This window comes from Rhinoderma darwinii, chromosome 7 (genome assembly GCF_050947455.1).
Source record: "Rhinoderma darwinii isolate aRhiDar2 chromosome 7, aRhiDar2.hap1, whole genome shotgun sequence".
Taxonomy (NCBI): Eukaryota; Metazoa; Chordata; class Amphibia; order Anura; family Rhinodermatidae; genus Rhinoderma; species Rhinoderma darwinii.
The window spans coordinates 3,915,471-3,940,747 of record NC_134693.1 but is presented as its reverse complement, the minus strand read 5'-3'; the positions used below and the strand labels follow the sequence as shown (position 1 = coordinate 3,940,747).

Here is a 25,277-nt window from a genome sequence, read left to right as displayed (position 1 = left end):
AGAGGGACCCCCCCAATCTGAAATGTCACTCACCGACCGTCACGTCGTTTGCTGCAGATGGCTCCTGGGTGGGAGGAAGGGGCTGGGTGGTCTCCGCACTGGTTGCCCCGTTGCTATCTGTCGGAGGGAATATTCTGCTGCGATCAGACGCCGTCTCATCGCTCGCTCCGGTGACATTTCCTGGCGTTGCGGTAACGTGGCTTCCTGCATCATGGGAATCTGGCACACTGAGCGTGGACGAGAGCGGAGGAGACGGCTGCTCAGTGATCATCTCATTACCGGGGGGCTCAGGGGAAGCGTCTGGAGGTTCTGAGACACTGGAGCGGACACTCAAATCAGGTAAATCTGCAGAACTGACAAAGAGTGGGCGAGTGGTGACCCCAGGACTGTCACTGGGGAGGGGGAGCGGGCGAGTGGTGACCCCACGACTGTCACTGGGGAGGGGGAGCGGGCGAGTGGTGACCCCACGACTGTCACTGGGGAGGGGGAGCGGGCGAGTGGTGACCCCACGACTGTCACTGGGGAGGGGGCTCGTCTCTTCCTGAGCGTCTCCTAGAAGAAAACACAGAAGAGCGGAGGGTGAAACTAAGGGATGAACATAAACTCCAAATCTATCATCTCATCTTATGTCATGAATATTTACAATCTACTGCTCGATGTTATCAGCCATTTCAGGCGAGTCTGACAGGAAACACAGAAAACTCCCCTCCCCATCATCACTACTATTCTTGTCAGAAAATACCGGCAGTTTTAGGGCTTTATATGGATCTCAATTTTAAGGGATTCAAAATTTTTTAGATAATAAATTCCCCTGAAACCGCCGAACTACAGACCCCACAGTCAGCGGTGATCTACTGGTCCAAGACATTCCTTGTATGCTCACTAGAGGGCGATGAATGACCCCGGGTGCAAGACAGAGAAATCCACACAACAGGCAAAAACCAATAATAATAATAATATCTGTGTGTCTGGAAAAATCAAACATAAAATGTGATTATTCAATGATTCTGGCCCCCAGAAACCCCCACCCCCCTTTACTGGACCTTATAAGAGGTTGACGAAGCGAGATCACCGGTCTTGAGAACAGACGCGAGAACTGAGCGCCAAACTATCAGACACTACATTACAGCAAAAAAACGTAATCAATACCACAACACTCCAGCAACGATGCCAACCTCAGAACCGGGCATCTCTACAGGCAGCAGTCACCTCCGAAATCCACAGCAACGCCACTCAGATATAAAGTATCTCCACCCTGATAAGAACTAGAAATATATCCATAGGGGGCAGTATTATAGTAGTTATATTCTTGTATATAGGAGCAGTATTATAGTAGTTATATTCTTGTATATAGAGAGCAGTATTATAGTAGTTATATTCTTGTATATAGGAGCAGTATTATAGTAGTTATATTCTTGTATATAGGGGGCAGTATTATAGTAGTTATATTCTTGTATATAGGGGCAGTATTATAGTAGATATATTCTTGTATATAGGAGCAGTATTATAGTAGTTATATTCTTGTATATAGGAGCAGTATTATAGTAGTTATATTCTTGTATATAGGAGCAGTATTATAGTAGTTATATTCTTGTATATAGGGGGCAGTATTATAGTAGTTATATTCTTGTATATAGGGGCAGTATTATAGTAGATATATTCTTGTATATAGGAGCAGTATTATAGTAGTTATATTCTTGTATATAGGAGCAGTATTATAGTAGTTATATTCTTGTATATAGGAGCAGTATTATAGTAGTTATATTCTTGTATATAGGAGCAGTATTATAGTAGTTATATTCTTGTATATAGGGGGCAGTATTATAGTAGTTATATTCTTGTATATAGAGAGCAGTATTATAGTAGTTATATTCTTGTATATAGGGACAATATTATAGTAGTTATATTCTTGTATATAGGGAGCAGTATTATAGTAGTTATATTCTTGTATATAGGGGGCAGTATTATAGTAGTTATATTCTTGTATATAGGGGCAGTATTATAGTAGTTATATTCTTGTATATAGGGAGCAGTATTATAGCAGTTATATTCTTGTATATAGGAGCAGTATTATAGTAGTTATATTCTTGTATATAGGGGGCAGTATTATAGTAGTTATATTCTTGTATATAGGAGCAGTATTATAGTAGTTATATTCTTGTATATAAGAGCAGTATTATAGTAGTTATATTCTTGTATATAGGAGCAGTATTATAGTAGTTATATTCTTGTATATAGGGCAGTATTATAGTAGTGATATTCTTGTATATAGGGGCAGTATTATAGTAGTTATATTCTTGTATATAGGAGCAGTATTATAGTAGTTATATTCTTGTATATAGGGGGCAGTATTATAGTAGTTATATTCTTGTATATAAGAGCAGTATTATAGTAGTTATATTCTTGTATATAGGGCAGTATTATAGTAGTGATATTCTTGTATATAGGGGCAGTATTATAGTAGTTATATTCTTGTATATAGGAGCAGTATTATAGTAGTTATATTCTTGTATATAGGGGGCAGTATTATAGTAGTTATATTCTTGTATATAGGGGCAGTATTATAATAGTTATATTCTTGTATATAGGTGTAGTATTATAGTAGTTATATTCTTGTATATAGGGGGCAGTATTATAGTAGTTATATTCTTGTATATAGGGAGCAGTATTATAGTAGTTATATTCTTCTATAAAGGCGGCAGTATTATAGTAGTTATATTCTTGTATATAGGGGGCAGTATTACAGTAGTTATATTCTTGTATATAGGGCAGTATTATAGTAGTTATATTCGTGTATATAGGAGGCAGTATTATAGTAGTTATATTCTTGTATATAGGGAGCAGTATTATAGTAGTTATATTCTTCTATAAAGGCGGCAGTATTATAGTAGTTATATTCTTGTATATAGGGGCAGTATTATAGTAGTTATATTCTTGTATATGGGGTCAGTATTATAGTAGTTATATTCTTGTATATAGGAGGCAGTATTATAGTAGTTATATTCTTGTATATAGGAGGCAGTATTATAGTAGTTATATTCTTGTATATAGGAGGCAGTATTATAGTAGTTATATTCTTGTATATAGGGGGCAGTATTATAGTACTTATATTCTTGTATATAGGAGGCAGTATTATAGTAGTTATATTCTTGTATATAGGGGGCAGTATTATAGTAGTTATATTCTTGTACATAGGAGGCAGTATTATAGTAGTTATATTCTTGTATATAGGAGGCAGTATTATAGTAGTTATATTCTTGTATATAGGAGGCAGTATTATAGTAGTTATATTCTTGTATATAGGGGGCAGTATTATAGTAGTTATATTCTTGTATATAGGGCAGTATTATAGTAGTTTATATTCTTGTATATAGGGGCAGTATTATAGTAGTTATATTCTTGTATATAGGGGGCAGCATTATAGTAGTTATATTCTTGTATATAGGAGCAGTATTATAGTAGTTATATTCTTGTATATAGGAGCAGTATTATAGTAGTTATATTCTTGTATATAGGAGCAGTATTATAGTAGTTATATTCTTGTATATAGGAGGTAGTATTATAGTAGTTATATTCTTGTATATAGGAGCAGTATTATAGTAGTTATATTCTTGTATATAGGAGGTAGTATTATCGTAGTTATATTCTTGTATATAGGGGGCAGTATTATAGTAGTTATATTCTTGTATATAGGAGCAGTATTACAGTAGTTATATTCTTGTATATAGGAGCAGTATTATAGTAGTTATATTCTTGTATATAGGAGGTAGTATTATCGTAGTTATATTCTTGTATATAGGGGGCAGTATTATAGTAGTTATATTCTTGTATATAGGGTGCAGTATTATAGTAGTTATATTCTTGTATATAGGGGGCAGTATTATAGTAGTTATATTCTTATATATAGGGAGCAGTATTATAGTAGTTATATTCTTATATATAGGGGGCAGTATTATAGTAGTTATATTCTTATATATAGGGGGCAGTATTATAGTAGTTATATTCTTGTATATAGGGGCAGTATTATAGTAGTTATATTCTTGTATATAGGAGCAGTATTATAGTAGTTATATTCTTGTATATAGGAGCAGTATTATAGTAGTTATATTCTTGTATATAGGAGGTAGTATTATAGTAGTTATATTCTTGTATATAGGAGCAGTATTATAGTAGTTATATTCTTGTATATAGGAGCAGTATTATAGTAGTTATATTCTTGTATATAGGAGCAGTATTATAGTAGTTATATTCTTGTATATAGGAGGTAGTATTATAGTATTTATATTCTTGTATATAGGAGCAGTATTATAGTAGTTATATTCTTGTATATAGGAGGTAGTATTATAGTAGTTATATTCTTGTATATAGGGGCAGTATTATAGTAGTTATATTCTTGTATATAGGGGCAGTATTATAGTATTTATATTCTTGTATATAGGAGCAGTATTACAGTAGTTATATTCTTGTATATAGGGGGCAGTATTATAGTAGTTATATTCTTATATATAGGAGCAGTATTATAGGAGTTATATTCTTGTATATAGGGGGCACTATTATAGTAGTTATATTCTTCTATATAGGCGGCAGTATTATAGTAGTTATATTCTTGTATATTGGGGCAGTATTATAGTAGTTATATTCTTGTATATAGGAATAGTATTATAGTAATTATATTCTGGTATATAGGGAGCAGTATTATAGTGGTTATATTCTTGTATATAGGGGCAGTATTATAGTAGTTATATTCTTGTATATAGGGGCAGTATTATAGTAGTTATATTCTTGTATATAGGAAGCAGTATTATAGTAGTTATATTCTTGTATATAGGAGCAGTATTATAGTAGTTATATTCTTATATATAGGGGGCGGTATTATAGTAGTTATATTCTTGTATATAGCGGCAGTATTATAGTAGTTATATTCTTGTATATAGGAAGCAGTATTATAGTAGTTATATTCTTGTATATAGGAGCAGTATTATAGTAGTTATATTCTTGTATATAGGGGGGCAGTATTATAGTAGTTATATTCTTGTATATAGGGAGCAGTATTATAGTAGTTATATTCTTGTATATAGGGGCAGTATTATAGTAGTTATATTCTTGTATATAGGGGGCAGTATTATAGTAGTTATATTCTTATATATAGGGGGCAGTATTATAGTAGTTATATTCTTGTATATAGGGGCAGTATTATAGTAGTTATATTCTTGTATATAGGAGCAGTATTATAGTAGTTATATTCTTGTATATAGGGGCAGTATTATAGTAGTTATAGTCTTGTATATAGGGGCAGTATTATAGTAGTTATATTCTTGTATATAGGGGGAAGTATTATAGTACTTATATTCTTGTATATAGGGGGCAGTATTATAGTAGTTATATTCTTGTATATAGGAGGCAGTATTATAGTAGTTATATTCTTGTATATAGGAGGCAGTATTATAGTAGTTATATTCTTGTATATAGGGGGCAGTATTATAGTAGTTATATTCTTGTATATAGGGCAGTATTATAGTAGTTTATATTCTTGTATATAGGGGCAGTATTATAGTAGTTATATTCTTGTATATAGGGGGCAGCATTATAGTAGTTATATTCTTGTATATAGGAGCAGTATTATAGTAGTTATATTCTTGTATATAGGAGCAGTATTATAGTAGTTATATTCTTGTATATAGGAGCAGTATTATAGTAGTTATATTCTTGTATATAGGAGGTAGTATTATAGTAGTTATATTCTTGTATATAGGAGCAGTATTATAGTAGTTATATTCTTGTATATAGGAGCAGTATTATAGTAGTTATATTCTTGTATATAGGGGGGCAGTATTATAGTAGTTATATTCTTGTATATAGGGAGCAGTATTATAGTAGTTATATTCTTGTATATAGGAGCAGTATTATAGTAGTTATATTCTTGTATATAGGAGGTAGTATTATAGTAGTTATATTCTTGTATATAGGAAGCAGTATTATAGTAGTTCTATTCTTGTATATAGGAGCAGTATTATAGTAGTTATATTCTTGTATATAGGGGGGCAGTATTATAGTAGTTATATTCTTGTATATAGGGAGCAGTATTATAGTAGTTATATTCTTGTATATAGGGGCAGTATTATAGTAGTTATATTCTTGTATATAGGAGCAGTATTATAGTAGTTGTATTCTTGTATATAGGAGCAGTATTATAGTAATTATATTCTTGTATATAGGGGCAGTATTATAGTAGTTATAGTCTTGTATATAGGGGCAGTATTATAGTAGTTATAGTCTTGTATATAGGAGCAGTATTATAGTAGTTATATTCTTGTATATAGGAGCAGTATTATAGTAATTATATTCTTGTATATAGGGGCAGTATTATAGTAGTTATAGTCTTGTATATAGGGGCAGTATTATAGTAGTTATATTCTTGTATATAGGGGGCAGTATTATAGTAGTTATATTCTTGTATATATGGGGCAGTATTATAGTAGTTATATTCTTGTATATAGGAGCAGTATTATAGTAGTTATATTCTTGTATATAGGAGCAGTATTATAGTAGTTATATTCTCGTATATACGAGCAGTATTATAGTAGTTATATTCTTGTATATAGGGGCAGTATTATAGTAGTTATATTCTTGTATATAGGGAGCAGTATTATAGTAGTTATATTCTTGTATATAGGGAGCGGTATTATAGTAGTTATATTCTTGTATATAGGGGCAGTATTATAGTAGTTATATTCTTGTATATAGGGGCAGTATTATAGTAGTTATATTCTTGTATATAGGGGCAGTATTATAGTAGTTATATTCTTGTATATAGGAAGCAGTATTATAGTAGTTATATTCTTGTATATAGGGGCAGTATAATAGTAGTTATATTCTTGTATATAGGGGGCAGTATTATAGTAGTTATATTCTTGTATATAGGGGGCAGTATTATAGTAGTTATATTCTTGTATATAGGTGCAGTATTATAGTAGTTATATTCTTGTATATAGGAGGCAGTATTATAGTAGTTATATTCTTGTATATAGGGGCAGTATTATAGTAGTTATATTCTTGTATATAGGGGCAGTATAATAGTAGTTATATTCTTGTATATAGGGGGCAGTATTATAGTAGTTATATTCTTGTATATAGGTGCAGTATTATAGTAGTTATATTCTTGTATATAGGAGGCAGTATTATAGTAGTTATATTCTTGTATATAGGGGCAGTATTATAATAGTTATATTCTTGTATATAGGGGCAGTATAATAGTAGTTATATTCTTGTATATAGGGGGCAGTATTATAGTAGTTATATTCTTGTATATAGGGGCAGTATTATAGTAGTTATAGTCTTGTATATAGGAGCAGTATTATAGTAGTTATAGTCTTGTATATAGGAGCAGTATTATAGTAGTTATATTCTTGTATATAGGGGCAGTATTATAGTAGTTATATTCTTGTATATAGAGGCAGTATTATAGTAGTTATAGTCTTGTATATAGGAGCAGTATTATAGTGGTTATATTCTTGTATATAGGGGGCAGTATTATAGTAGTTATATTCTTGTATATAGGAGCAGTATTATAGTAGTTATATTCTTGTATATAGGGGGCAGTATTATAGTAGTTATATTCTTGTATATAGCAGTATTATAGTAGTTATATTCGGGCAGTATTATAGTAGTTATATTCTTGTGTATAGGGGGCAGTATTATAGTAGTTATATTCTTGTATATAGGGGGCAGTATTATAGTAGTTATATTCTTGTATATAGGAGCAGTATTATAGTAGTTATATTCTTGTATATAGGAGGCAGTATTAGGGCGGGTTCACACATAGCGGAATTTCACTTAAATTCCGCTGCGGACACTCCGCAGCGTTAATCCGCAGCGGAGCCGTTTCTCCATTGACTTTCACTTTAATTTAGCAGTGTTCGTTTACACGATGCGTACAATTCCGCTGCGGAGCATAGGCTGCGGAGCGGAATTTGGTGTCCGCAGCATGCTCTGTCTGTTGCGGAGCAGTGGCGGACTGGTTGCGGACTCATGGCGGAATTTCTCCATTGACTTCAATGGAGAGTCAAAATTCCGCAATGAAGTCCGCAGATCTTATGTGTGCTGCGGAGCGTATTGTTTTTACTACCATGACATTTCTTCATTCTGGCTGGACCTATGTATTTCTAGGTCTACAGCCAGACTGAGGAAGTCAATGGGGCTCCCGTAATGACGGGAGCGTTGCTAGGAGACGTCTGTAAATAGTCACTGTCCAGGGTGCTGAAAGAGTTACGCGATCGGCAGTAACTGTTTCTGCACCCGGGACAGTGACTACCGATCTCAATATACATGTATCTGTAAAAAAAAATATAAGTTCATACTTACCGAGAACTCCCTGCGTCTGTCTCCAGTCCGGCCTCCCAGGATGACGTTTCAGTGTAAGTGACGGCTGCAGCCAATCACAGGCCAAGCACAGGCTGCAGCGGTCACATGGACTGGAGCGTCATCCAGGGAGGTCGGGCCGGATGCCGAAAGAGGGACGCGTCATCAAGACAACGGGCGGTAAGTATGAAATTCTTTGACTTTCACTAGGGAAAGTGCTGTCCCTTCTCTCTATCCTGCACTGAATAGGGAGAAGAGAAGCACTTTTCCTGCAGTCCGCAGCGGCCAGTCCGCATCAATTTTCTGCACATTTTGTGCAGATCCGCTGCAGAATCTGCAACGCAGATTCTGTGCGGCATTGATGCGGACAGTTGCGGAGGAATTCCGCCATGTGTGGTCATGCCCTTATAGTATATTCCTGTATATAGGAGCAGTATTATAGTAGTTATATTCTTGTATATAGGGGCAGTATTATAGTAGTTATATTCTTGTATATAGGAGCAGTATTATAGTAGTTATATTCTTGTATATAGGGGGCAGTATTATAGTAGATATATTCTTGTATGTAGGGGCAGTATTATAGTAGTTATATTCTTGTATATAGGGGCAGTATTATAGTAGTTATATTCTTGTATATAGGGGCAGTATTATAGTTGTTATATTCTTGTATATAGTGGCAGTATTATAGTAGTTATATTCTTGTATATAGGGAGCAGTATTATAGTAGTTATATTCTTGTATATAGGAGGCAGTATTATAGTAGTTATATTCTTGTATATAGGGGGCAGTATTATAGTAGTTATATTCTTGTATATAGGGGCAGTATTATAGTAGTTATATTCTTGTATATAGGGGGCAGTATTATAGTAGTTATATTCTTGTATATAGGGGGCAGTATTATAGTAGTTATATTCTTGTATATAGGGGCAGTATTATAGTAGTTATATTCTTGTATATAGGGAGCAGTATTATAGTAGTTATATTCTTGTATATAGGGACAGTATTATAGTAGTTATATTCTTGTATATAGGAGCAGTATTATAGTAGTTATATTCTTGTATATAGGGGGCAGTATTATAGTAGTTATATTCTTGTATATAGCAGTATTATAGTAGTTATATTCTTGTATATAGGGAGCAGTATTATAGTAGTTATATTCTTGTATATAGGAGGCAGTATTATAGTATATTCCTGTATATAGGGGCAGTACTATAGTAGTTATATGCTTAAATAAATGACACGACATTCGCCATTACAGAAGGCTTTTCCTATATGTCTGGTTCAGGCGGGATCATCAGGGACCATACCTTCGTAACAAAAAGCAGTTCCTGGGACAGGAGAGGGTCACAACTGATGTCTGAATCTCCCTATAGAACGCTGTCACCCTCTTTGACCCCAAATTTGGCCCATCGCCGGCCCTCGTGGACTGGATTTCTGCTGCGGGGAATATAGTGTGGATAAGATATGATGAGTTGTATGGATGTATCCTGGACACTCACGGTATTGTACCCTAATTTCACCCCCTCTTCTTTATGAAAAGCAGATTGTGAGCGGTCGGTCGCTGCAGGAAAGTCCCATGATGCTCTGCTCTGGGGTCACTCGATGGGAACGTGTTAATAATAGACACACTGCTCCATTCATAAGAGGCCGGGTAAACACACAGGAATATCCTGCCCCCGACCACAAGACACTGCACCGTTTCAGCCCTGCCCTGCGAAAGTGCGGGATCCACGCCAGCTCAGAACCCTACTAAACTGTCCCCTAAAAAAATGGGGCACGCACTTGGACAGGGGATCGAGGACTCAAAATATAACCAGCTGGAAGCATTTCTGAATACATAAGTCTAAATTATAGCATTATTTTCCCAGGACAAAGCAAACTTGTAAAAGAAGGGTTTTTAGCAGCGCAGAGTATTTCAGAAGAGGAGCGTGATGATCTTGTCGGAGCTCACAGACTAAATGTTACATAATGGAAAGAGATCACAGACTGGAAGTTACATAGTGGTAGGAGCAGGATCCTCAGCAGAACAGAGTATTTCAGGAGAGGAGTGTCCTGCTAGGTTGCAGTGACGTTAAGAAGCTGAGCTCATGTAGCAGAGTGGAGTGTGCGCCATAAATGTATCGTTGCCTATAAAAATCTGAAGTGCGAAAAGGATTCAGCGGCAGAATTGACGTGGGATAAAACGCCCGGAGTCGCGATTTTCACATTCATCGTTCTATAATTTACACCTCGTTTGCCGTGTGACTGAGGCGAGGAAGCTCCGGCGAGCGCTGAGTCATAGACGGAAGCAGATACCCAGGACGGGGCCGGGCTGCAGACGCTGCTCCAGACCCTATTAGGAAGAGCTCGGCGCTTCTGCACTGACGCACGGGGACAGGACATTATAAATATTTTCAGAGAGATGAGTCACATCTCAAATCTCACCCCTCCCCCAGGATCCAGACAAAACAGAGCGATCCTGAGACTAACGTCCCCCCCCCCCCCGCCCCGCAATATCCGGCTGCAGAACAGTGACAATGATCTACAAATGGGACAGGGCCCTTTTAGATTAGGAGATGCCCTAGGGGTATATTCAGATGTGGCATATTTGTTGCAGAAATTTATGCGACTAAAACTCATCTCCAGTCAACTGCATGAGGCGGCGTCTGCAACAAATCACCCGACAAAGTCGAACCGTAACTTCCTATAAATGGCACCTAAAGTCCCAAACCGGGAACTAAAAGTAGCGCAGTGCATGGAGCTCCTCCGTGTGATCTGTTACAGCTATCCAGGAAATTAGCAACGATTACAGGGATGTTTGGGTGGAGTTACATTTTTTAAATATGTGATACTAGTAACAGGGGGCGGGGCTGTGACAACCTCTCACACATGATATACAGGCTGGTTGTCAGTAGTAATAGATGAATAGCTGTTACTGTATATAAGATGTGTGGATCTCATGTCTGATCACAATGTAATTATATTATATATCACTGATGTCAGTAGCAGGGGGCGGGGCTGTGACAACCTCTCACACATGATATACAGGCTGGTTGTCAGTAGTAATAGATGAATAGCTGTTACTGTATATAAGATGTGTGGATCTCATGTCTGATCACAATGTAATTATATTATATATCAGTGATGTCAGTAACAGGGGGCGGGGCTGTGACAACCTCTCACACATGATACACAGGCTGGTTGTCAGTAGTAATAGATGAATAGCTGTTACTGTATATAAGATGTGTGGATCTCATGTCTGATCACAATGTAATTATATTATATATCAGTGATGTCAGGGGCGGGGCTGTGACAACCTCTCACACATGGTATACAGGCTGGTTGTCAGTAGTAATAGATGAATAGCTGTTACTGTATATAAGATGTGTGGATCTCATGTCTGATCACATGTAATTATATTATATATCAGTGATGTCAGTAACAGGGGGCGGGGCTGTGACAACCTCTCACACATGATATACAGGCTGGTTGTCAGTAGTAATAGATGAATAGCTGTTACTGTATATAAGATGTGTGGATCTCATGTCTGATCACAGTGTAATTATATTATATATCAGTGATGTCAGTAACAGGGGGCGGGGCTGTGACAACCTCTCACACATGATATACAGGCTGGTTGTCAGTAGTAATAGATGAATAGCTGTGACTGTATATAAGATGTGTGGATCTCATGTCTGATCACAGTGTAATTATATTATATATCAGTGATGTCAGTAACAGGGGGCGGGGCTGTGACAACCTCTCACACATGATATACAGACTGGTTGTCAGTAGTAATAGATGAATAGCTGTGACTGTATATAAGATGTGTGGATCTCATGTCTGATCACAGTGTTATTATATTATATATCAGTGATGTCAGTAACAGGGGGCGGGGCTGTGACAACCTCTCACACATGATATACAGGCTGGTTGTCAGTAGTAATAGATGAATAGCTGTGACTGTATATAAGATGTGTGGATCTCATGTCTGATCACAGTGTAATTATATTATGTATCAGTGATGTCAGTAACGGGGCGGGGCTGTGACAACCTCTCACACATGGTATACAGGCTGGTTGTCAGTAGTAATAGATGAATAGCTGTTACTGTATATAAGATGTTTGGATCTCATGTCTGATCACAATGTAATTATATTATATATCAGTGATGTCAGTAACAGGGGGCGGAGCTGTGACAACCTCTCACACATGATATACAGGCTGGTTGTCAGTAGTAATAGATGAATAGCTGTTACTGTATATAAGATGTGTGGATCTCATGTCTGATCACAATGTAATTATATTATATATCAGTGATGTCAGTAACAGGAGGCGGGGCTGTGACAACCTCTCACACATGATATACAGGCTGGTTGTCAGTAGTAATAGATGAATAGCTGTTACTGTATATAAGATGTGTGGATCTCATGTCTGATCACAATGTAATTATATTATATATCAGTGATGTCAGTAACAGGGGGCGGGGCTGTGACAACCTCTCACACATGATATACAGGCTGGTTGTCAGTAGTAATAGATGAATAGCGGTGACTGAATATAAGATGTGTGGATCTCATGTCTGATCACAATGTAATTATATTATATATCAGTGATGTCAGTAACAGGGGGCGGAGCTGTGACAACGTCTCACACATGATATACAGGCAGGTTGTCAGTATAATAGATGAATAGCTGTTACTGTATATAAGATGTGTGGTCTCATGTCTGATCACAATATAATTATATTATATATCAGTGATGTCAGTAACAGGGGGCGGGGCTGTGACAACCTCTCACACATGATATGCAGGCTGGTTGTCAGTAGTAATAGATGAATAGCTGTTACTATATATAAGATGTGTGGATCTCATATCTGATCACAATGTAATTATATTATATATCAGTGATGTCAGTAACAGGGGGTGGGGCTGTGACAACCTCTCACACATGATATACAGGCTGGTTGTCAGTAGTAATAGATGAATAGCTGTTACTGTATATAAGATGTGTGGATCTCATGTCTGATCACAATGTAATTATATTATATATCAGTGATGTCAGTAACAGGGGGCGGGGCTGTGACAACCTCTCACACATGATATACAGGCTGGTTGTCAGTAGTAATAGATGAATAGCTGTTACTGTATATAAGATGTGTGGATCTCATGTCTGATCACATGTAATTATATTATATATCAGTGATGTCAGTAACAGGGGGCGGGGCTGTGACAACCTCTCACACATGATATACAGGCTGGTTGTCAGTAGTAATAGATGAATAGCTGTTACTGTATATAAGATGTGTGGATCTCATGTCTGATCACAATGTAATTATATTATATATCAGTGATGTCAGTAACAGGGGGCGGAGCTGTGACAACCTCTCACACATGGTATACAGGCTGGTTGTCAGTAGTAATAGATGAATAGCTGTTACTGTATATAAGATGTTTGGATCTCATGTCTGATCACAGTGTAATTATATTATATATCAGAGATGTCAGTAACAGGGGGCGGGGCTGTGACAACCTCTCACACTTGATATACAGGCTGGTTGTCAGTAGTAATAGATGAATAGCTGTTACTGTATATAAGATGTGTGGATCTCATGTCTGATCACAGTGTAATTATATTATATATCAGTGATGTCAGTAACAGGGGGCGGAGCTGTGACAACCTCTCACACATGATATACAGGCTGGTTGTCAGTAGTAATAGATGAATAGCTGTTACTGTATATAAGGTGTGTGGATCTCATGTCTGATCACAATGTAATTATATTATATATCAGTGATGTCAGTAACAGGGGGCGGGGCTGTGACAACCTCTCACACATGATATACAGGCTGGTTGTCAGTAGTAATAGATGAATAGCTGTTACTGTATATAAGATGTGTGGATCTCATGTCTGATCACAATGTAATTATATTATATATCAGTGATGTCAGTAACAGGGGGCGGGGCTGTGACAACCTCTCACACATGATATACAGGCTGGTTGTCAGTAGTAATAGATGAATAGCTGTTACTGTATATAAGATGTGTGGATCTCATGTCTGATCACATGTAATTATATTATATATCAGTGATGTCAGTAACAGGGGGCGGGGCTGTGACAACCTCTCAGTGTCATGTGTGGAGTTTGCAGCAGCGCTCGAATGTCACCCTCCAGGTCCGCTATTTCAGAGTTTCTACAATTTGGGGTCATCCTCTATATTGTGGATAATATTAAGAGTGTGGTCAGTAGATCATGGCCAGGGCTGCGACGCACATTGCGTTTATGGTCACCGTCCGAATCACTCTGGACAGGCAATAAGAACACCATGTCGCACTGGACGCACCGACCAGCACAGACTCGAATATAAAATACTGCAGTGTCCAGACCGCAGAATAACGGAGCGGGGCCTGGGGAACATCAACCAGCAAAAAACGAAGGCTGGCCCTTTAAATGAGTTTATTTTGGAGAAAAATCTCGGAGAATTAGTCCAGGTCTCATATGCGACGCTTTCCGATAGAGTCTGATGACCTGGATTTTACACGGATCCTTTGTGCCGTGACCCAGTTCTTGAGGGCGGGGGCAGGGAGGCACATTGCGGACTAGTAGGGCAATTGTGAGAAATCTCACCTCCATGGACGGGGATCAGCGTCTCCAGGCTGGAAAGTGATGTCATTGCTGGTAGGTGCACCGTGTCACCGGAACGCCACCGTCCTCAGGGACACGCGTGAAGTGAACGCTGCTCTCCTCCTACAAACACTGTCACTTCCAATGTCCGTCTCACATCAACTAATAAATAATAGATCACTCCAAAAACCGCGCAAATCTCTGCAGAGCCGCAGCGGCTGCTCATAGAACGCACTTAAAGGGGAAGAGTGCATCGTAACATGGAATATTCCGAGGACAGAAGATATATAAGGACAGGCATGTCCAGGACGTCCACAGATCATCATAGTCACTACGTCCTCCCACAATTCCATGTCATCCCCCCATCTAAAAGTGGGACTCTGTTCATCCTGAGATTCCTGGCTCATGAATAAAATGTCAAAACTACAGTAAAGACTGACATACAGTAGAAGGATAGAGCGAGTACGGAGAATGTAACTCTACATAATAATGCAGATTTAGAGGCCATTCTGGGTCTGTAAAAATCTGAATGACAAGCCCGGTACAAACTGCAGTTGTGGCCATCAGTAACAGAATATTGAAATGATTTAGGGTCTTACATTCCCAGGTCATTTATATGGGGAGTGCGTTTTACCTGTATTCTATGTAAAAATAAAGCGACGCCATCTAGTGGTCAAATAATACTAAAACTAGCATTCAATACTCCTATTAATACACAGCGGATGAGGAGTCTTCATTACACTTTATGTAATTTTACAGGACGAATATGTAGAACAAAGAAATCGAAGTTTTACCCAGAAGAAAGTTTTATTACATATATTTCATCTTTCCCTTAATGGCGGTGGTCAGAGCGCCAAATTTCCTGCATACGCAACGATCTCATCCAGAATTACATGATTACATTCTAGAGGCCTGCAGTCACCACTAGAGGGCGCTTATTGTCTGTGGATTCATTACTGAGCTCAATGGAAGCTGTATACTGTATATCTGTATGTAGTGAGCTCCCTCTAGCGGTGACTGCAGGCAGCAGAATGTTATTATGTAACTCTATGGGATCTGTATATATCTGTATGTAGTGAGCTCCCTCTAGCGGTGACTGCAGGCAGCAGAATGTTATTATGTAACTCTATGGGATCTGTATATATCTGTATGTAGTGAGCTCCCTCTAGCGGTGACTGCAGGCAGCAGTGAGCAATTGTATTTGTATCTATGGGATCCTTTTTCCCTGTCCAGAAGGAGAAATGGCTGCAGTTCAGGGGCAAGAGCAGACATTTTGGCATGATAGGATTAGATACACAGCTCAGCAGACAGTATCACACATGATAGGATTAGATACACAGCTCAGCAGACAGTATCACACATGATAGGATTAGATACACAGCTCAGCAGACAGTATCACACATGATAGGATTAGATTCATCAGCTCAGCAGACAGTATCACACATGATAGGATTAGATACAGCAGCTCAGCAGACAGTATCACACATGATAGGATTAGATTCATCAGCTCAGCAGACAGTATCACACATGATAGGATTAGATACACGGCTCAGCAGACAGTATCACACATGATAGGATTAGATACACAGCTCAGCAGCCAGTATCACACATGACAGGATTAGATACACGGCTCAGCAGACAGTATCACACATGATAGGATTAGATACAGCAGCTCAGCAGACAGTATCACACATGATAAGATTAGATACACGGCTCAGCAGACAGTATCACACATGATAGGATTAGATATACAGCTCAGCAGACAGTATCACACATGACAGGATTAGATACACGGCTCAGCAGACAGTATCACACATGATAGGATTAGATACAGCAGCTCAGCAGACAGTATCACACATGATAGGATTAGATACAATGGCTCAGCAGACAGTATCACACATGATAGGATTAGATACACGGCTCAGCAGACAGTATCACACATGATAGGATTAGATACAGCAGCTCAGCAGACTGTATCACACATGATAGGATTAGATACACAGCTCAGCAGACAGTATCACACATGATAGGATTAGATACAATGGCTCAGAGATGACCTACAGATCAAAGTGACCATCTTGGGGGCTACTTGCTGACATTTCCAGCATTCGGCGGCCGCACGTCGGTGTCACATTTATGAAGTTTCATCCTAATAACCAAAATAGACTAAATAAAAGCCCCGCGGGTCTCAGGAAGACTGTAAATAGTTTGTCTTTGGAGACCTGACGCTTCTTGCAGCTTTGGCAGGGAGGTGTGAGCTGAACCTTCACACCCGGCCCCCCTGGATCTGTCAGGGCCGCGGCCGCCATGATGGTAGATCAGAGTCTTGTGTGAACACGCTGATTTCACGCCCAGCGGCCGGGAAGACACAAATATCCTGGCAGGTCGGGGCTTGGAGGAGCGCGACGTGCCCTGCGTGTGGATATGAACTGGCAACAATGTATCTAAGCTGAATTGTCGTTATTATGAATAAAGGCTCTGGGAAAAATACGGCTTCGACTCTGTTCACATCTGCGTTGGGGTCCCGTTCTGACGTTCCGTAGTTGACTACGCTATGGCTTCTGGCCAAGACGACGGGTCCGGTGCACAAGAGACAAACGGAAACCACGGACACCGGATCCGTCACCATCTAAATCAATGCTCTGGTTTCCGTCGGTGTCAGTTTGTGTCTGTTCAGGATCCCGTTCTGATGGAAACCACAGACGAACGTCAGAACGGGACCGCAACGCAGATGTGAACAGAAGCTTCCTCAGGAGTTGTCACCCAGCTTTCCCAGACCCCTGATAGTCAAAACTACCTGGCTGTGCAGGGATACATCAAACAGCTACATAACCTGGCAGATTTACCATGTGGGACGTACACGTGTAAACGTCCCGAAAAACGGCTGAAAAATCGGAAGCAGAACGCCTCCAAACATCTGCCCATTGTGTCAATACAAAAACAGCTCCAAAAAATGCTTCATATTTACAGGGACGGATTGATTTTGGGGGATGGTGAAGACGCCGCGGGCCATGTCATTATTAGATAAACTAATCAACTGGGAATTATTGTCCAGCTCGTCACAGATGTGAAACCGGGAACTTCAAAGCGCGATGATGTCACTTGTGTGCGACGTCACCACAGCCTGCACACCCAGCGCCTATATAGAGTACAAATCCTATTATATATACAACCCATAGACACTAGAAATCCCATAATCCGCCAGCTGATGGTCCGGAATCCCCGCTGGTTCAACATCCCAAAAATAGTTTAAAAAGACAAACTGAAAATATAAGAAAAAAAGGATAATGACGATAACACAGAAGCCGCAGCGTTTCTATCTGCTGACTGCAGAGCTGCGCTTCAATACGTGTAACAGTCTGACTCCAGCCCCTGTGCAACTACAACTCCTATCATTTCACACAATACACTGGTACTTGTAGTCACCACTTCTGGAGCACCAGGCCGGTCCGGATCTACAGGGTTTATACTAAAAGTTCCTCCCCCTTGTTGAGGCTCCTCCCCCCGTATATGTGCGGCAGTTTTCTGATAATCATCTTTACCTATTGGGGGGTTCAGTTTCTTGACATTTATAATCTTCTGTCCTCAGCTCTTCATGTACCGATGTTCCAGCTAAACTTGTGGTTATACACAGCAGCCAATCTGAACAAGCAGAGCTGTAGTGTAAAGCATGGTGGAGTGACAGAGCAGCAGCCTGAGCCTCTGATCAGACAGGAGGTGGGTTACAGACTACCTCAGACAATGCGGCTGAGCCGGAGTCCTGAGTGGTGACGCTTAGTATCACATGGATACATTGTAGCAGTTCTGTCGGGATGCGTTGCTGCAGGTTCACACACGCCGGATGCTTCCTGGAAAGTGCCCGGCGGTCTCTGCGCTGACTAATCCCTGCCACATTAACCCTCTCACTACTGACAGGTCGCAATCACACTATTCCCAGTAGAGCCGCCACTCCAGAGCCCAGGAGACCCCCGCCCGTCTCACATCGAAGCTCTCGTTACACCACATGTCTCTATATCCCCGGAGAATGTCTCATCTGTTGCATCATCCGACAAAGACAAAGGGTCGGACGACAACGGTAGATGACGCGACGAGTTCACGATAAAATGACGTCCACCTGCAGACAACTTTATTTGTATTGCCCTTTAAATGGCCTCGTGAAACTTCTACTATAAGGCCTTATTCACACGAGCGTGTCCGTTTTGCGTGCATTGCAGATCCGTGTCTGCGTTTTTTACGCGCGTATGTCATGCGTTTTTCACGTCAGCAAAATAAACTGAAGGAGGTGTTTTTCTTTTTCTCATCATTTCTTTACCAACTGTTGCGTGAATCACGGATGTGCGTCCGCGTGCTGTCCGTGATTTTCACGCACCCATTGACTTCAATGGGTGCGTGATGCGCAAAAAACGCACAAGTATAAGACATGCAGTGAGTTTCACGCGGCGGACACACGTTACGTGAAAAACACAATGTCGGAATGACCCCATTGACTTGCATAGGTCCGTGTGACGTCCGTTGTTTTACCGCGCGTAGCACGGACGTGAAATATACGCTCGTGTGAATAAGGCCTAATACGCGTGTATCCGTATAAAATACGGGAAAGAGGGTAAATAAAGGGTTAACAGGGCAAGTACCAAGAAAGACATTCTGAAGGTGGATCTGCCCTGGAGACTAAAATCAAAATCATCCCCCGGCATTTCTGAATTCTGTTTCTGGGAAAGCTGGGTGACAACCGATCCTCCCATCATATCAGTTCCCACAGGCCGGACACGACGCAGACGGAAAATCTGCAGCAAATTGCGCTACGCAACGCGGCTCGGAGATGATTAGTGACTCATTAAAAGTAGAAAACATTGTGTTCATCTGCGGATTTCCAGCGGTTTGTACATCATTTCCGCTGTACGAACCGCCACAAAACGTAACTTGCGTATTTTAGTGCGGAATTTTTGCTCCCCATTCAAGTCTAAACCTGCAGCATCTCCGTTTAGAGTACGCAGCAACAACTGACACGATGAGGATCACAAAGCTGCGCCGCAGAACACTTTCCGCACGACTTTTCGGCGTTTTTTTGCAGCGTTCACATCTGCGTTCCGGGATCTTCTTCTCTGTCAGAGGAGCAGAACAATAAGTGTATGTTCACACGGCAACGCCAATTACGTCTGAAATTATGGAGCTGTTTTCAGGCGAAAACACCTCCTGAATTTCAGACGTTTTGACAAGTGCACGCGTTTCTCGCGGCGTCTTTTACTGACGTAATCGGAGCTGTTCTTCATTGGAGTAAATGAAAAACGGCTCTAATTACGTCCCAAGAAGTGTCCTGCACTTCTTTGAGGCGGCCGTCTTTAGACCCATTGAATTCAATGTTCAATGTTTGCAGACGGTTTTGAGCCGTTATTTCGGGCATTATTCGAGGCGTAAAATGCCTGAATTATGTCCGTAAATAGGGCGTGTGAACATACCCTAAGAATAACAGCGGCTCCGAATCCGTTGTATGATGGAGACCAACGGCGCCCATTGGCTTTGATGGGTTCATCTGGGTCTTCCTCACGGTTTCCGTCATTTTGCTGCGCTATTTTGTCCGGCAAAAATAATGGAATCTGTGGCAGGAGCCCCCGGCGGAGCCTGTAACGCAGATGTGAACAGAGCGGAGACTTGCACTTTGCTGCGCCTGTAAATGCCGCGTAATTTCCACACAGAATTCCTGCCCGTAGTGACGTGTTCACACAAGAGTTTTTTGCAGGAGGAAAATTCCTCCTGCAAAAACTGCTCCAGACGGTTTTTGCACACTGGTTTGACAAAAACTCGTCAAAACACTCGTCGAGGCATTTTTTTCCCTCTTTCTGACTGACTGAAATGGGGTTTTGGAGGCGGAAACCGCCTCAAGATGGGTCATGACGCTTCTTTTTACCACGACGCGTTTTTTTTACTCACGGTAAAAAAACTCGTCCAACTCCCATTGAAGTCAATGGGAGGCATTTTCGGGCGGTTTTTGAGGAGTTTTTTGGCGCGGTTTCCGCGTCAAAAAACTCTGTGTATCATCCAGCTTTCCAGGACTCCTGAGCAGCGGTGCCGTAGTTGGGGGTGAATCGCTGCATACGAGGTCCCTGCGCACGCTGGACAATCTGCACAAAGTCGCAGGAAGGTGGACGGTCCGTGCGATATTAAATACTGTGACGTTCCAATATCGCGGTGGTGCTAACATTCTGGTAAAGCGCTCGGTCACGTCTCCCCCCTTGTAATGACAGGGAGGGGGTCATTCTCAGCTGGTGTCCAAGCCACGTGACTGGTCCTTCCCTCCGGCCCAGCGCTGAAGAGGTTAATCACATCAGACACCCATAACACGGTGATGTCACCCTGGTGATGATGGGCGAGGCGGGCGAACATCACCACAAAAGGCCCAACTGATGTGGAACTACAAGACCCAGCACGACCCGTCTGATATCACATATCATTAGCTCCAGGGATGACCCGGCCGTCTACAACCTGTGTCCTCCAGCACTAAGGAAACTATCACTCCCAACATTCCCAGCATGAATGGAGGTTGTAGTTTCCCAGCGGTGTCAGCAAACATACGTCCTGTGACTACAAGACTAGAAGGGCCATGCTGAGAGTTGTAGTTCCTGCTACTTGGTTACATAATATAAAACTCTCAGCAAGATGAGCCCGATGAGTTCTGCCCCCCCCCCTTCCTGCCATATGGTAATTAACCCCATCATAACCACAGAATTGTCAGATAATTAACCATCTGCGTCCCAGTACAGAGCTGTCATATAACTGCCCCCCAGTACAAAGCTGTCATGTAACTGCCCCCCAGTACAGAGCTGTCATATAACTGCCCCCCAGTACAAAGCTGTCATGTAACTGCCCCCCAGTACAGAGCTGTCATATAACTGCCCCCCAGTACAGAGCTGTCATGTAACTGCCCCCCAGTACAGAGCTGTCATGTAACTGCCCCCCAGTACAGAGCTGTCATGTAACTGCCCCCCAGTACAGAGCTGTCATGTAACTGCCCCCCAGTACAGAGCTGTCATATAACTGCCCCCCAGTACAAAGCTGTCATGTAACTGCCCCCCAGTACAGAGCTGTCATATAACTGCCCCCCAGTACAAAGCTGTCATGTAACTGCCCCCCAGTACAGAGCTGTCATGTAACTGCCCCCCAGTACAGAGCTGTCATGTAACTGCCCCCAGTACAGAGCTGTCATGTAACTGCCCCCAGTACAGAGCTGTCATATAACTGCCCCCAGTACAGAGCTGTCATATAACTGCCCCCAGTACAGAGCTGTCATATAACTGCCCCCAGTACAGAGCTGTCATATAACTGCCCCCAGTACAGAGCTGTCATATAACTGCCCCCCAGTACAGAGCTGTCATATAACTGCCCCCAGTACAGAGCTGTCATATAACTGCCCCCCAGTACAGAGCTGTCATATAACTGCCCCCAGTACAGAGCTGTCATATAACTGCCCCCCCAGTACAGAGCTGTCATATAACTGCCCCCCAGTACAGAGCTGTCATATAACTGCCCCCCAGTACAGAGCTGTCATATAACTGCCCCCCAGTACAGAGCTGTCATATAACTGCCCCCCAGTACAGAGCTGTCATATAACTGCCCCCCAGTACAGAGCTGTCATATAACTGCCCCCCAGTACAGAGCTGTCATATAACTGCCCCCCAGTACAGAGCTGTCATATAACTGCCCCCCAGTACAGAGCTGTCATATAACTGCCCCCCAGTACAGAGCTGTCATATAACTGCCCCCCAGTACAGAGCTGTCATATAACTGCCCCCCAGTACAGAGCTGTCATATAACTGCCCCCCAGTACAGAGCTGTCATGTAACTGCCCCCCAGTACAGAGCTGTCATGTAACTGCCCCCCAGTACAGAGCTGTCATATAACTGCCCCCCAGTACAGAGCTGTCATATAACTGCCCCCCAGTACAGAGCTGTCATATAACTGCCCCCCAGTACAGAGCTGTCATATAACTGCCCCCCAGTACAGAGCTGTCATATAACTGCCCCCCAGTACAGAGCTGTCATATAACTGCCCCCCAGTACAGAGCTGTCATATAACTGCCCCCCAGTACAGAGCTGTCATATAACTGCCCCCCAGTACAGAGCTGTCATATAACTGCCCCCCAGTACAGAGCTGTCATATAACTGCCCCCAGTACAGAGCTGTCATATAACTGCCCCCCAGTACAGAGCTGTCATATAACTGCCCCCAGTACAGAGCTGTCATGTAACTGCCCCCGAGTACAGAGCTGTCATATAACTGCCCCCCAGTAGATCTGTCATTTCTTATTAACCCCTTGTCTGCAGAGCTGCCGCACAGTTCACACACAGTATAACTGGGGGGGGGGGGGGGTGACTGATTAACCCTCTATATCCCAGTTGTATGTAGACCTCCTCATCCACAATTAACCCCATACACTCCAATCGTGTGCAGAGATGTGATTCGCACTTAACCCATTGTGCCCCAGGACTCTGCCGACTCGTCATAAAGTTAACCCCTGCATGCCAGATCCGTGCAGAGCTGTCAGTCATAGTTAACCCCCTGTGTCCCATAGAAAGCCACATACCTGGCAGGAGAGCCCCTGAGAGCAGGCACAGGAGCCCCAGTAGCAGGGAGCTCACACTCCGTCCTCCCATACCAGCCGCAGCCGAGTCCTGGAGTGGAGCTGCCACGTGTGATTGATGCCGAGGTCCTCCCTCTGGGGTGTGAGGGGTAGAGGAGCCTCCTGTGACGTCACGGAATCTCCTATATTATGATGTCACGCCGCGTCCCCGCAGTTTATAGCGCAGTCTTACAATATGGAAGTGACACCCAGAGCCGCTGCAGCCTCCCCCTGACCTGAAGAGCGGAGTGTGACGTCACGATAAAGCAGGACCCCCGTGTGTGACGTCACGGCCACTCTCTGCTCCGACACTATTGTTACTTTGTTACTGTATCAGCGGCCAACAAAAGACTGCGCTTCGCGGCCACGCCCACTGCGTGCTGATAGGCGAAGGCGCGACGTCAATCCCCGCCCCCTGCTTCCTCGGGCTTTATGATTGGAGGGTTTATTCTAGGGATTAAGAGGAAACTCAGAAATGTCCCAGGAGAGGGATTATTCTAGTAAAAATCCCAAAACCGGGATTACTGGAGACGTGTATCACTGTGTACAGACTCCTAGTCCATGAGCGTAAACAGGAGGAGCAGCCCTTGAAGCCACAGTCCACAGGGACTAAATGGCAATTCATTGGTTGCTATGGGCAATGTCACTATTTTTATTTGCACTAGATTCCATACATGAGGTCCATACCGTATATAGAGACAAGAAGTCATCCATGGGGGGTCGTGAGCAGCGACCACCACTGATCTCCAGAACAAAGACGCCGCCTCTCTCTGGATCCTGTCCGCCTTGGGAAGGTGATCCGCTTAAACAATGTAAGGGTATGTTCACACGGCCTATTTACGGACGTAAATCGGGCGTTTTTGCCCCGAATTACGCCCGAAAATAGCGCCTCAATAGCGCTGACAAACATCTGCCCATTGAAAGCAATGGGCAGACGTTTGTCTGTTCACACGAGGCGTATATTTACGCGCCGCTGTCAAATGACGGCGCGTAAATTGACGCCCGCGTAGAAGAAGTGACCTGTCACTTCTTTGGCCGTAATTGGAGCCGCTATTCATTGACTCCAATGAATAGCAGCGCTAATTACGGCCGTAATTGACGCGGCGTTCAAGCGCCTGCACATGCCGGTACGGCTGAAATTACGGGGATGTTTTCAGGCTGAAACATCCCCGTAATTTCAGCCGTTACGGACCCCCGCCGTGTGAACATACCCTAACGCTCCATCAGCAGATCTCAGCGCGATCCAGAGTGTTGTAGCCCCTTCATTCGAGTGATCAGCGGCGGTTTCCCTTTTGTTCGTTTTTTCCTTCATTTCTCGATTTAAAGGGGTTTTCCAGGAATATAAGATTCATGGTCTTCCCTGTGCGGCCGTGCCGGGTACTGCAGCTTATTCTTGTGCTGAAGGGAAAAAACTAAAGTCTGACAAAGAGGTTTTTTGTCCGAGAATCCGCAAAACGTAAATCCAACACTGACCCTCGGCTTTCTGCCGCAGTTTACGTTGTCGCGGATCAGCAATGCAGTTTTGAATTCGGACCCGTATGAACAATGGGGCGGTTTCACATAAAAATCAATGGGTTGTATTTTTTAGGCTTTCTCCACGCTTATTTCGGCCTGGAATACCCTGTGTGAACATCGCCAAAGGGGCTCTAAGAAAAAATAAATAAATAGAGACACTTTGTAATCTTTTCCTTGTCTTGTTTTCC

General features: G+C 41.7%; 1 protein-coding gene across 1 annotated transcript in view; it reads right to left on the bottom strand.

Annotated features, from left to right (window-relative positions):
• Nucleotides 1-23,916, bottom strand: part of LOC142657542 (uncharacterized) — a 35,017-nt gene extending 11,101 nt beyond the window's left edge. Inside the window, exons 1-2 of the mRNA XM_075832600.1 lie at nucleotides 23,539-23,916; nucleotides 34-552 (exon numbers count right to left, since the gene is read on the bottom strand). Of these exons, the coding sequence (XP_075688715.1) occupies nucleotides 34-552; nucleotides 23,539-23,608 (589 nt within the window). The 5' untranslated portion in view covers nucleotides 23,609-23,916. The remainder of the gene's footprint in view (nucleotides 1-33; nucleotides 553-23,538) is intronic.
• Between the last annotated feature and the right edge of the window lie 1,361 nt (nucleotides 23,917-25,277).